The sequence below is a fragment of the Leptodactylus fuscus genome, chromosome 1 (assembly GCF_031893055.1).
Source record: "Leptodactylus fuscus isolate aLepFus1 chromosome 1, aLepFus1.hap2, whole genome shotgun sequence".
In the NCBI taxonomy this organism is placed as follows: domain Eukaryota; kingdom Metazoa; phylum Chordata; class Amphibia; order Anura; family Leptodactylidae; genus Leptodactylus; species Leptodactylus fuscus.
The window spans coordinates 20053418-20068083 of record NC_134265.1 but is presented as its reverse complement, the minus strand read 5'-3'; the positions used below and the strand labels follow the sequence as shown (position 1 = coordinate 20068083).

The window sequence follows — 14666 nt, the reverse complement described above, 5'->3', positions numbered from 1 at the left end:
CATGTTCATTCTTCGGGTGGATTTGCCTTGCGACATCCGCCTGAAGACACTCCTGACTAGGTCCATTCATTTGGGCCTATTCCAGAGCAGAGTGCCGCGACTGGATGCCGATGCATTGCAGCTACCGTTTATTTGGCCTCCACCTCAAATTCCGGACCAATAAACCCCGGGCAAACTCAGCCTTATAGTGAACCTGGTGGAGAAAAGCACCCCTGCCCCGGCCCACACCACCCACTATCTAAAAAAGTGGCAAATGGGCAACGGGGGTTGAGTGTGCCAAGAATGTATCATGCGAGCCATATTTATGGCCACCTCCTATGCACATTTGCCTTTGTGTGGGCCACTGTATAGCGTCAGTTGCATAGATCAGGTTTCATGATAGTTTGCATTTTTTCTACTTTATTGTATTTTAGTTTTTTGGGTTCTTACACTTCTGTTTTAGCTATTTCTTTAGCACATTTTTTTGCATCTTGCAAGTTTCCAATATAAATGGGGTATCTATCAGAGCCGTCAGGGGACAGACCTAGCACCTCTGCCACGCCAGGAAGGATTCCCGGGTCCCATAATGTCCCTGATTCTTTTCACAATATACCGCTCATCAAATGCTATATAGACTGCAACAGTGACCATCTAAACATCTCCTATTGGGCACCGGGCCTCCTATGACCCTGCAGTTCGGCCATACATATATGGTGCCTACTGTTATTAACCCTGAGGTTTCCAGCACGTTCCGGCTAACGTCCTCTGCAGTGACGGCACCTTCTTCCCATAAGACGACAAAGGCTTCCAATTTGCTATTCTGCCCATCCCCCTGCCGATTATCCCTCATTTGCATGTTTTTGTTAGCCGGCCATTATAATAGCTCTGGCCATATGTTCTGAAAAGGGAACAGGACAAGCATTAAAAGCAGCTGCCATAACAAATGCGCCGCTTTTGGGGTCATTTTAGAGGCGGATTCTCTTCCCGCAAAATTTGGCATTTATTCCAAGCTAATAAAACGTTTTGCGATAACGTCCATTGTTACCGTCCAAGGACACTGAATGCATTAGCGAGCCGCGACCGGCATCAAAGACGACAGACGCAGGTAACCTTATCTGTACAATGGCGCGCATCGAGCCTTCACGAAAGCTTTACAGAGGAAAGAAAGTCTCTAAAAGAAGAGAACCGGAGACAGCGGTCTGCTGGAGCCGACGCTAATAGTAACTGGCTCATGACCAGAAGTCGGCCGTAGATCCTAAATCGCCGTCAGCTGAATACTTACTTGGTTGACAGCTATTCCTTCCATCTCCTCCGTACACATGCATGCTGGGTTTGGCCGAGTATGCATGTGTCTTCAATAGAGATAGTTATAATTTACTATGTCAGCTCAGATTAGCGGGGAATATGTGCTATATACATCCCCAGCCGTCCCCGTATACAGACTGCAGAGCGCTCTGTATCCATCATAACTGGATTAAACAGAATTACTCGATTTCCAGGCCTGTAAATGTTAATCTCCTCTCCGGACCTGTCTGTAGCCTCCTGGTATTGAGCGTAAGATGAAAGGAAGGAGAAGGAGCATGGCTAATGGAAGGAGATGGCTTTACCCCGATGCCTGCGCACTTCTTGTAACCAATTCACATATAGCGCCACTGGGGAACCTGACACTCAGAAAATGGAACAAAAAGTGATCAAAAAACTGTACCCTGCACCGAAAAACGAAAAACACACTTGACAGCAGCGTGACATAAAATGTAAAAATATGATAAAATATCCCCTGAATCCGACTCCACTCGCTTCATTCCACACAGAGCAATGAGAGAATCTTAGAAGACGTCACACAATGAAGTGTTACCAAGATAATGGTGCCATAATATTGTATTGTAGTGATATAGTGGGTAACTAGAAATTTTCTAATATTACCATCCTCCATACCATAATCCAAAAAGTTTAGAAGTTCACAGACACCCACCAGTGTTCCCCCTCACCCCACCATCTATGTAAGCATCCTCACATATCAGATTTGGACCAGATAATGGTTGTACCCATAAGTAGAAGGTCTATGGATGACCCAGTAGACCAGTTCATAGCCATAGGTATCTGAGATGATACAGTATATGAGGGGTTAATGAATACATCCTGGTAACTCACCTCTTCTTCTCTATGGTACTCGGAGATGAGATTAAATGGCACAGTATACAGCGTACTTGACATCACCCCAAAGAGGGAACACAGGACCAGAGTGGAGTAAACATTGGGGAACAATCCTATAAAGCCTGTTCCTAGTCCAAATAGGAGGTAGCCGATAAAATAGAGACCCTTTAATCCAATGTATGGAAGGAGCGCCTTCTGGAGGTCTGCAAAAGAAAAAAACCACTTAATAGTAGGACATACAGAGATATCCAATAGACACAGTCCTAGGGCTGGTGCAGCACACATAGGGTGGTCTGGATGTGGCAGCCATATTAAGACTTTAAAATAAAAATAAAATAATAATAATTCAAGTTCGAAAGGTTTATTCTTATTATTACCCTAGAATATAGTCTCATGTGCGCCCCCACTCTGAATCATACAGCTCTCTCTGCCTTGTCTAAGATCATTGCTGATGTCTTTCCTCCTTTCCACCTGAATGTTCCAGACCAGTAAACTGCCAAAACTGCTTTTAGAGAGGTGGTCACACTTACTGAGGATCACTAAAAGGCATTTGCTTAACCTGAAGAATTTAGTGGAATAGGTCAGTCTAGTTTGGATGGGGTTACCCAACTCTTTCCAGTTTGGGAACGCATCGGGCATGTTGGATTTTAACATTACTCGAGCTCATAGAGAGGTTTTGGATCAGGTAGTGTCATTCCTGTGCGCTCTATTATGCCTCATAGTGGCACCTGCACTTAATATTATGCCTCGTAGTGGCCCCTGCACATACTATTAAGCCCCATAGTGGCCCCTGCACTTAATATTACGCCCCATAGTGGCCCCTATACACAGTATTTTGCTTTATTGTGAACAGCCATGAACAATTGTTATACTCTGAGGTCTTTTCAGGCCCCGGAGTATAATAATTGGAGACCGGGGGGGGGGGGGAGGACAACATAAAAAACACTGTCACTTACCTATCTCCTACTCCTCGATGGTGTCGGCCACCTTCAATGACGTCAGGGACGTCACACAACTAGGCTTGAAGCCTGCCCGGATTGGTAGGTACTACTATTTTTTATGTTCTCTTACCTCTCCTGGGCCTCCAATCATTATACTCGGGAGTATAATGATAGTGTTTGTGGGGCACCCACGGCGTGACTTACCAGGCCCCTGTCTGTCAGTAAATAGGGCCCGTTACTGGCTGGAGTAACTATTAAGGGAAAAAAATGGAGCAGTAGCGGCTGTCGCTGGGCCCCCTACTGTCCCGGGCCCTGTGGCAGGTGCTACCCCTGCTACCCCAGTAGTTACGCCCCTGACTCTACCCAACTGCAAAAATCCTGCATGAATGGTCTGAGGAGTGTGAGAAAGAGTTCAGGGTGGGTGTTAGAGGGGGACCTAATATTTGGCAGGGCCCGGGACATTAGGGGGCCCAATGGGTCTTTGAAGGTTTTCTTTCTAATAGGCCTTGGGGCCCAGCCATTCCTTAGTTATGCCACAGCTGGGGCCCAATTACAATATGTACCCGCATGTTTTAAAAATAGTCAGTTCCTATGAAGGAAACATCTTAAGACGAGTCTATCAGACCTTCCGGAGACATCTTAAGAGTCCATCAAACCTTCCCACTCCGTCAGGAGAGATCACTTATCTGGCAGAGATTAAAAGCTCGCCTTCACTCCTAGTCAAGATCAAATCTTTTGATCCATGTGGTCTCTCAGGAATGGATATTAAATGGATGAAAAAAAAACATCAAGAGCAAATGAAGGACATGGAAGAAGCGTCCTAACTTGTAGAAGTGCAGGCCTCAATGTTAAACAGGGATGACAATGTTTAGTGCTTGTGAATCAAAAAATTACAAAAAGTTTTGGAATTGTCTGAATTGATCGGACATGAAATATTTGCTAAAAAAACCCCTTAAAATTAGTCTAATTGTGATATACAAACCCATCATCACATTATAAGGAGAAATTGCTTAGGGTTCTTCTCCCCTATAGAAACTTCCACCCCACAATTCCCACCACCAATTTCTAGACATGGGGTTTACTATTAAGCACTAAGGGTCGGAGCTCCAGTCTCTTGCCGGAGTTGAGGGTCAGCCATGTATATTGATTGCCATAGACCTTGTACATGCTGCCTAACAATCGGCAGATCACCATTTACTCTGCAGTGGCCTCTATGGGAGAAACGTGGTATTACATGTTGTCCATCGAAATTAGAAAGTGACCATACAGTACCAGAGTGGGTCAAGTCAAGAGCCAAAAGTCATTCTGGAGTCCATATCCAACCCAAAAAGTTAACGTCTATTCACCATATATATTAAACATACCTACCGGCCATTAGAGTTTGTTTTTGGCAGCTCTTGGAAGACATTAGTTCTCCTTGTGGAGATCTTACAGGTAATACTTCCAGGCAAAAATACGCAAATTACCCATCTTATAAGTCAAAGTACTGTTGGCCGACAATCAAGCAGCTTGGCATGTTTTTTTGGAAAGTGTAATCATCTACAGCAATGAGCTGTAATCTGGGATGGAGCTCAGCAAAAAGTGTTCAGTTCTTCTGCAGCACCCCCACAGGAGGGATTAAGCATTACACCGATTCCTTTGAAATCTATTGGTTGTCCATAAACAACAATCTCTGAAGAGAGATGTGGAGGCATGGCCTCACTAGACAGGGGATAAGATGTGCTCCTATAGCACCCCCACAGGGGAAATGAAGTATTACATGGTCCTATTTGAAATCAATGGGTTGTCCATATGTATAACTCTCTAAAGAGACATGAAGAAGTAGCCTGGCTAGGTATGTAAGTGGAGATAAGAGCTTCTAATATGTAGAGACAACCTCAATAGGTTCCAATGAAGGTATATGATAATGGGGTACATCCAAGAGACCGTATAAAAAAAAAACCTTCCAAAGCGAAACCCTTCCTTCCCGTAACAAGACATCTTCATATTTATAATCAGAGAAGACTTACAACACATCACTTACAAGAGTACAAGGAGGACGAGATGGCATTAATACACATGCCCCAGCACCCGACTTCCACCCCGCGCTCATAGATCAGGTACGCCGTAGAGTTATGCGGTGCGTAGGGATTCCCATGGTAAACAATCTGCGGATTAAAAAAACAAAAAGAATCATCGAGACGTTTCCAATAAAAGAAAAATATTCATCTGCATTCGTTGTACAAAGTCTGTTCTATTCCCGCACCTCTACCTTGTTTTTTATTTCCTTAAAGGGGTTGATGCATTAAGGACACTTATCCTTTATCCACAGGTTGGGGCCAAAGTGATCAGGACAAAGTCCCCGTAAAACCTCCTTGTGAATGAAGCACCGGTGCGCGTTGCTGTACGACACTCCATTAACTTCTATGGGTCTGCTGGAGATTACAGTCCTGGTGTTGGACCCCAGCGATCTTCAGTTGATGACCTTTCTTTAGGATAGGTCGTTAATAGGGTTGAGCGATCGGGATCGGAAAAGATTGGATTCCTATTGGTGATCGAGTAAATTTCACGATCGCGATCAGAATTCCGATCCCGATCTTTTCCGGCAGGATCAAGGTCGGAGGTTATCTCAAGATTGGCTCAACCCTATTCCTGTATATATCATTAATAGGGTTGACCTATCGGGATCGGATCCTAATCGGTGATCAAGCAAATTTCACAATTGGGATCGGCTGGAAAATGATCGAAAATCGGATTTTAAAAACGATCCTGAAATCTCAAGATCGGCTCAACCCTAGTGATTAAGTGTTGTAAAACTCATTTAAAGGAATTGTCCACTTTTGTTAAAAGAACCCCCAAAAATCAGATGTTCACAGGGTATTCCTCCGCTTCCACCCTAACAATCAGCTGTAATTTACTACGGATTTGGGAAGTTCTATTTCTATTCCTGGTTCTGTCCCACACACCCAGCTCTGCTACATCTCTAGCACCATACCCTGCATTGTCTTATTACTCTCCAATACTAATTCTGTCCCACACATCCAGCTCTGCTACATCTCCATTAACCTACCCAACATTGCCTGACTACTCTCCTACCACTTCTGACTTGGTTGTCAGAACTCACCTGTCCCATATAATCCGTAAAGAAAAGCATATTTGAGAGAAAAGCCGTCCATCCGATGAGGTGGCTGACACACAGGTATCGGTAATGTGCAGGCATGGTCAGGAGAGTGCCGATCAGAGACTTCAGGGTCATTCGCTTCTGTGTCTGAAACATAGAAACAATACAGAGCTGAAAAAGCACAAAACAGGTGTAAACAATGTAGTTTTACTTCAGACTGGGGGGGGAGGCTCCTGCTGCAGCCAGTTGTCTTACAGCAGCCAAAGTGACATGTCACCTGTATTCTATGGGTTGGTACGATTTGAGAGATAACAAATGTATGTAGTTTATATAATTTTTTAAAACCTTAAAGAATATCCCAAAAATTCCTTGGATTTACCATATACTGACACCAGTAACTTCTTTCTATTTCCATTTTTCCATATTTTTGGTTTTTTTGCAGAGGCTGGAAGTGGAGCTGCATCATGGCGGCTACCATGGCTGTACACAGGCTATAAGAAACAGCATCGACATCTTACAACTGCTCAACTTTACAAGGACATATAAAGTCAACGGGCAGAACAAATAAAGCTGTCATGTTTTCGAAGTTCTGCACAACCTGATTAAGAATGTATTCACATGGTGCTGCTAAAACTGTGCTGGAAGAAACTGAATGCAGAGTGGTAGTGGTTATTGGTGCAGTTCTGTAATAGTAAAAGAAAAACACATTTCACCTATAAAAACATAAATGGCAACAAAAAAGACATAAAATGCACCAGAACCAGCATATCACCTCAGCCCTGCAGATAGATAGGTTACTGTCACCAGACCCAGCATATCACCCCAGCCCTGCAGATAGATAGGTTACTGTCACCAGACCCAGCATATCACCCCAGCCCTGCAGATAGATAGGTTACTGTCACCAGACCCAGCATATCACCCCAGCCCTGCAGATAGATAGGTTACTGTCACCAGACCCAGCATATCACCCCAGCCCTGCAGATAGATAGGTTACTGTCACCAGACCCAGCATATCACCCCAGCCCTGCAGATAGATAGGCTAGTGTCACCAGAACCAGCATATCACCCCAGCCCTGCAGATAGATAGGTTACTGTCACCAGACCCAGCATATCACCCCAGCCCTGCAGATAGATAGGTTACTGTCACCAGACCCAGCATATCACCCCAGCCCTGCAGATAGATAGGTTACTGTCACCAGAACCAGCATATCACCCCAGCCCTGCAGATAGATAGGTTACTGTCACCAGAACCAGTATATCACCCCAGCCCTACAGATAGATAGGTTACTGTCACCAGAACCAGCATATCACCCCAGCCCTGCAGATAGATAGGTTAGTGTCACCAGAACCAGCATATCACCCCAGCCCTGCAGATAGATAGGTTACTGTCACCAGAACCAGCATATCACCCCAGCCCTGCAGATAGATAGGTTAGTGTCACCAGACCCAGCATATCACCCCAGTCCTGCAGATAGATAGGTTAGTGTCACCAGAACCAGCATATCACCCCAGCCCTGCAGATAGATAGGTTAGTGTCACCAGAACCAGCATACTCCCCAGTCCTGCAGATAGATAGATTACTGTCACCAGAACCAGCATATCACCCCAGCCCTGCAGATAGATAGGTTAGTGTCACCAGACCCAGCATATCACCCCAGCCCTGCAGATAGATAGGTTAGTGTCACCAGAACCAGCATATCACCCCAGCCCTGCAGATAGATAGGTTACTGTCACCAGAACCAGCATATCACCCCAGCCCTGCAGATAGATAGGTTACTGTCACCAGACCCAGCATATCACCCCAGCCCTGCAGATAGATAGGTTACTGTCACCAGACCCAGCATATCACCCCGGCCCTGCAGATAGATAGGTTAGTGTCACCAGACCCAGCATATCACCCCAGCCCTGCAGATAGATAGGTTAGTGTCACCAGAACCAGCATATCACCCCAGCCCTGCAGATAGATAGGTTAGTGTCACCAGACCCAGCATATCACCCCGGCCCTGCAGATAGATAGGTTAGTGTCACCAGACCCAGCATATCACCCCGGCCCTGCAGATAGATAGGTTAGTGTCACCAGACCCAGCATATCACCCCGGCCCTGCAGATAGATAGGTTAGTGTCACCAGAACCAGCATATCACCCCAGCGATGCAGATAGATAGGTTAGTGTCACCAGACCCAGCATATCACCCCAGTCCTGCAGATAGATAGGTTACTGTCACCAGAACCAGAATATCAACCCAGCCCTGCAGATAGATAGGTTAGTGTCACCAGACCCAGCATATCACCTCAGCCCTGCAGATAGATAGGTTACTGTCACCAGACCCAGCATATCACCCCGGCCCTGCAGATAGATAGGTTACTGTCACCAGAACCAGCATATCACCCCAGCCCTGCAGATAGATAGGCTAGTGACTCTCTCTTCTCCTTGTGAATTACTTCCTCCATCGTAGAGATATCACTGTTTTGTCACTATGCAAATACATTCTTTGAGGTAACAAAAGCATAACTGCTTTCTAGAAATGCTGCAATCCTCGTTGCTTTAAAGAAGTCATTTGCATATTGACAAAGCCATAATATCTCAGTTATGGAGGTAGTGATGCACAAGGAGAAAACGGAGGTTAGGGTCACCTAAAGCAAACAATCTGCAGGGCTGGGGTGATATGCTGGAGTCTGGTGACACTAACCTATCTACAGTGTTGGCCAAAAGTATTGGCGCCCTCAGCCTAATACTTGGTAGCACAACCTTTAGACACAATAACTGCGCACAACCGCTTCCGGTAACCAGCAATGAGTTTCTTACAAGGCTCTGCTGGAATCTTAGACCCTTCTTCTTTGGCTCCTGCTCCAGGTCCCCCCTGAGATGTGAAGGGGGCCTTCTCCAAACTGCCACCAAGAGATCTCTCCCCCTCCCCCACAGGTGTTCTATGGGATTCAGGGCTGGACTCATTGCTGCCACTTTACAAGTCTCCAGGGCTTTCTCTCACCACCATTTTCTAGTGCTGACCTGAAGTGTGTTTTGGGTCCTTGTCCTGCTGGAAGACCCCTGACCTCTGAGGGAGACCCGGCTTTCTCACACTGGGCCCTACATGATGCTGCACAATGTGTTGGTCGTCTTCAGACTTCATAATGCCATGCACACGGCCAAGCAGTCCAGTGCCAGAGGCAGCAAAGCAACCCCAAAACATCAAGGACCTCCGCCATGTCTGACTGTAGGGGGCGTCTTCTTTTCTTTGAAGGTCTCTTTTTTTCCTGTAAACTCTATGTTGAGGCCTTTTCCTACTTTTGTCTCATCTGACCAGAGAACATTCTTCCAGAACGGTTTTGGCTTTCTCAGGTAAGTTTTGGCAAACTCCAGCCTGGCTTTATGTCTCTGGGTAAGAAGTGGGGTCTTCCTGGGTCTCCTACCATACAGTCCCTTCTCATTCAGACGCCCCCGGATAGTACGGGGTGACACTGTTGTACCCTCGGACTGCAGGGCAGCTTGGACTTGTTTGGATGTTAGTCGAGGTTCTTTATCCGCCATCCGCACAATCTTGCGTTGAAATCTCTCGTCAATTTTTCTTTTGCGTCCACATCTAGGGAGGTTAGCCACAGTGCCATGGGCTTTACACTTCTTGATGACACTGCGCACAGTAGACACAGGAACATTCAGGTCTTTGGAGATGGACTTGTAGCCTTGAGATTGCTCATGCTTCCTCACAATTTTGCTTCTCAAGTCCTCAGACAGTTCTTTGGTCTTCTTTCTTTTCTCCATGCTCAATGTGGTCACACAAGGACACAGGACAGAGGTGGAGTCAACTTTAATCCACTTCAACTGGCTGCAAGTGTGATTTAGTTATTGTCACCACCTGTTAGGTGCCTCAGGTAAGTAACAGGTGCTGTTAATTATACAAATTGGAGAAGCATCACATGATTTTCAAACAGTGCCAATACTTTTGTTCACCCCCTTTTTTATGTTTGCTGTTGAATTATATCCAATTCGGCTTTTTGACAATTCTTTTTGTGGTTTTCCATTGAAGACAAATTAAATGAAGATAATAATACCAAAGAATTTGTGATTGCAATCATTTTCTGGAAGAACATGAGTATTATCTGACAGAATTGCAGGGGTGCTGATACTCTTGGCCAACACTGTATCTGCAGGACTGGGGTGATATGCTGATCCCTTCCACTGCTCCATGTGAATGCACTCACAGAGTCAATTCTTCTACAATGCTGTGTATGGACAGATCTGCCTATTGTCTAACACTTCTGCAGTACATTTCTCATCGCGCACCATGTTTAGAGCTAGTCCTTTTGTTGTCCTATTGTTCTATTCTTCGCTACATGTGCTCCATTACTTTTATCCTCAGCTCTCTGATATGAAGACGTCTCCATATTGGGCTTTTATCCTCTCTGTACGCTGTATGATCTGGCGCCACTTATTGCTGTATAGCGGCAACTATCAGGACTTCATCCTTAATGTCTATTCAGTGTAATCTCCATTCAGACCTTAGAAAACAGAACACTTGAGAGCCATAAGGAATATACATGTATGCATAGAAATGGGAGACATTGTCTGTCTATTATAGGAAGCCTATGGAGAAGAGATTAGAACAGTCCAATGGTTATTGTAACTATTACAAAGAGACGATACAAGAAGCGACGTTCATTCCCCATTACCTTGGGGGAAGTTTATAGTGTCCTATAATGGGAGACATATATACTGTACATGTGCAGGTCTATAGCTGCACATATACGTTCAGCGCCAGTATTCAGACCTATAGCCTGAGATGTATACAGCCCTGCTCAATATCTCTCATTTGCTACACCCAAGGCCATAAATCAGATTTAGGAATGAATTAGAACCACAAAAAGGAGTAAGAGAGCAGGGACTGTGCAAGTCTATAGATCCCAGGGAATGAGGATATGTATTACACAGTGTTTTTGGTAATTCGCAAGCACAGCGCCATCCATTGAACTGTGGTTAAGCTTGGTATTGCAGCTCAGCACCATTCAATTGAATGGGACTGAGCTGCAGCATGGCCATGTGACCAATGACCTGAGAAGAGGAAGCGGAGCTCGATATCATAGTCCTTTGAGTGATCAGGGCTCACCCATAAGGTTAGGGGCTCGTGCACATGACAAAGGGATGCGTTCTGAGTCTGCACCACAGTGCACAGAGCAGCACAGCCTCTGTTTGCTGCTGTAAAGGCTCCATCAGGGGGTCGTATATTCTATAGAAATTAGTATAAGGAATGTAGACGGCTCATACTGAACTCTGCAATAGTTGTGCAAATTTCTGAAAATTATAAGCTCCCCCTAGTGGCCACAACAGGCAGAAAAATCACTTGACTAGCACTACGACTTTTGCATCCCTCTTGAAGGCCAGGGCTCTGCACCTAAAATGAAGATCAATGTTCTCATGGGCTCAGGTTATTTTGGGACATTGTTTTCTTGACACAATGCAGAACAGTACATTTCAGGGGGTGCTGTGAACACAGAACGAGGCAAGCGCAGCGGCTGCTAATACAGAACAAGTCTGGCTTTTTACACTTTCTGGACTTTTTCACAGCCTCGGGCCTGGGATTTTTCCATTTCACACTGCTGTACCCTCAGACACCTTGGGATTTACACGCAAACTTCTGATAAAACGTGTTCTGCAGAGTATCGCGCCTCAGGCGTTGCAGGAAAGAAAACCTGAAAAGTAAGTGACCCTGCGATAATCTGTCATTAGTCGCCCGCTCAGCCCATCCACCCCCATTCCCGGCTCCCCTGAGCTTTTACTAGAACTCTTCTCTGCTCACGAAGTGTTAGGGTGAATTCACACTGAGTAAACGCTAGCTTATTCTGAACGTAAAACACGTTCAGAATAAGCGGCGTCTAAAGCAGCTCCATTCATTTCTATGGGAGCGGGGATACGAGCGCTCCCCATAGAAATGAATGGGCTGCTTCTTTCACTCCGTGCAGTCCCATTGAAGTGAATGGGGAGTGCCGGCGTATACGGCAAGCTCTGCTCATGCCGGAGCGTACACGCCAGCACTCCCCATTCACTTCAATGGGACTGCATGGAGTGAAAGAAGCAGCCCATTCATTTCTATGGGGAGCGCTCGTATCCCCGCTCCCATAGAAATGAATGGAGCTGCTTTAGACGCCGCTTATTCTGAACGTGTTTTACGTTCAGAATAAGCTAGCGTTTACTCAGTGTGAATGCACCCTTAAGTGTTGGAAACTCAAGATTGTGGCCGAAGTCTAAGAATGACAGGAGATGCCAGAAATAGCAGAGTGGAGTTTGTCACCTGTCACCATGTGCTGTGATATTATACAGTATGTTATCTTGGGCCTGTATATATAGCGTGACCTGCCTCTATACACTTATCTCAATGAGCGCAGCTCTGGGGTATAATACAGGATAAGTAATGTAATGTATGTACACAGTGACTGCACCAGCAGAATAGTGAGCGCAGCTCTGGAGTATAATACAGGATAAGTAATGTAATGTAATGTATGTACACAGTGACTGCACCAGCAGAATAGTGAGTGCAGCTCTGGAGTATAATACAGGATGTAACTCAGGATCAGTACAGGATAAGTAATGTAATGTATGTACACAGTGACTGCACCAGCAGAATAGTGAGCGCAGCTCTGGAGTATAATACAGGATAAGTAATGTAATGTATGTACACAGTGACTGTACCAGCAGAATAGTGAGTGCAGCTCTGGAGTATAATACAGGATGTAACTCAGGATCAGTACAGGATAAGTAATGTAATGTATGTACACAGTGACTGTACCAGCAGAATAGTGAGCGCAGCTCTGGAGTATAATACAGGATAAGTAATGTAATGTATGTACACAGTGACTGTACCAGCAGAATAGTGAGCGCAGCTCTGGAGTATAATACAGGATAAGTAATGTAATGTATGTACACAGTGACTGTACCAGCAGAATAGTGAGCGCAGCTCTGGAGTATAATACAGGATAAGTAATGTAATGTATGTACACAGTGACTGTACCAGCAGAATAGTGAGCGCAGCTCTGGAGTATAATACAGGATAAGTAATGTAATGTATGTACACAGTGACTGTACCAGCAGAATAGTGAGCACAGCTCTGGAGTATAATACAGGATAAGTAATGTAATGTATGTACACAGTGACTGTACCAGCAGAATAGTGAGTGCAGCTCTGGAGTATAATACAGGATGTAACTCAGGATCAGTACAGGATAAGTAATGTAATGTATGTACAGAGTGACTGTACAGGCAGAATAGTGAGCGCAGCTCTGGAGTATAATACAGGATAAGTAATGTAATGTATGTACACAGTGACTGTACCAGCAGAATAGTGAGTGCAGCTCTGGAGTATAATACAGGATAAGTAATGTAATGTATGTACACAGTGACTGTACCAGCAGAATAGTGAGCGCAGCTCTGGAATATAATACAGGATAAGTAATGTAATGTATGTACACAGTGACTGCACCAGCAGAATAGTGAGTGCAGCTCTGGAGTATAATACAGGATAAGTAATGTAATGTATGTACACAGTGACTGTACCAGCAGAATAGTGAGTGCAGCTCTGGAGTATAATACAGGATGTAACTCAGGATCAGTACAGGATAAGTAATGTAATGTATGTACACAGTGACTGTACCAGCAGAATAGTGAGCGCAGCTCTGGAGTATAATACAGGATAAGTAATGTAATGTATGTACACAGTGACTGTACCAGCAGAATAGTGAGCACAGCTCTGGAGTATAATACAGGATAAGTAATGTAATGTATGTACACAGTGACTGTACCAGCAGAATAGTGAGCACAGCTCTGGAGTATAATACAGGATAAGGTATGTAATGTATGTACACAGTGACTGTACCGGCAGAATAGTGAGCGCAGCTCTGGAGTATAATACAGGATAAGTAATGTAATGTATGTACACAGTGACTGTACCAGCAGAATAGTGAGTGCAGCTCTGGAGTATAATACAGGATGTAACTCAGGATCAGTACAGGATAAGTAATGTAATGTATGTACAGAGTGACTGTACAGGCAGAATAGTGAGCGCAGCTCTGGAGTATAATACAGGATAAGTAATGTAATGTATGTACACAGTGACTGTACCAGCAGAATAGTGAGTGCAGCTCTGGAGTATAATACAGGATAAGTAATGTAATGTATGTACACAGTGACTGTACCAGCAGAATAGTGAGCACAGCTCTGGAGTATAATACAGGATAAGTAATGTAATGTATGTACACAGTGACTGTACCAGCAGAATAGTGAGCGCAGCTCTGGAGTATAATACAGGATAAGTAATGTAATGTATGTACACAGTGACTGCACCAGCAGAATAGTGAGTGCAGCTCTGGAGTATAATACAGGATAAGTAATGTAATGTATGTACACAGTGACTGTACCAGCAGAATAGTGAGTGCAGCTCTGGAGTATAATACAGGATGTAACTCAGGATCAGTACAGGATAAGTAATGTAATGTATGTACACAGTGA

General features: G+C 44.7%; 1 protein-coding gene across 1 annotated transcript in view; it reads right to left on the bottom strand.

Moving 5' to 3' along the window:
- Positions 1-14666, bottom strand: part of SLC45A2 (solute carrier family 45 member 2) — a 47758-nt gene that overhangs the window by 8387 nt on the left and 24705 nt on the right. The window contains exons 4-6 of the mRNA XM_075268025.1: positions 6178-6321; positions 5098-5221; positions 2131-2336 (exon numbers count right to left, since the gene is read on the bottom strand). Of these exons, the coding sequence (XP_075124126.1) occupies positions 2131-2336; positions 5098-5221; positions 6178-6321 (474 nt within the window). The remainder of the gene's footprint in view (positions 1-2130; positions 2337-5097; positions 5222-6177; positions 6322-14666) is intronic.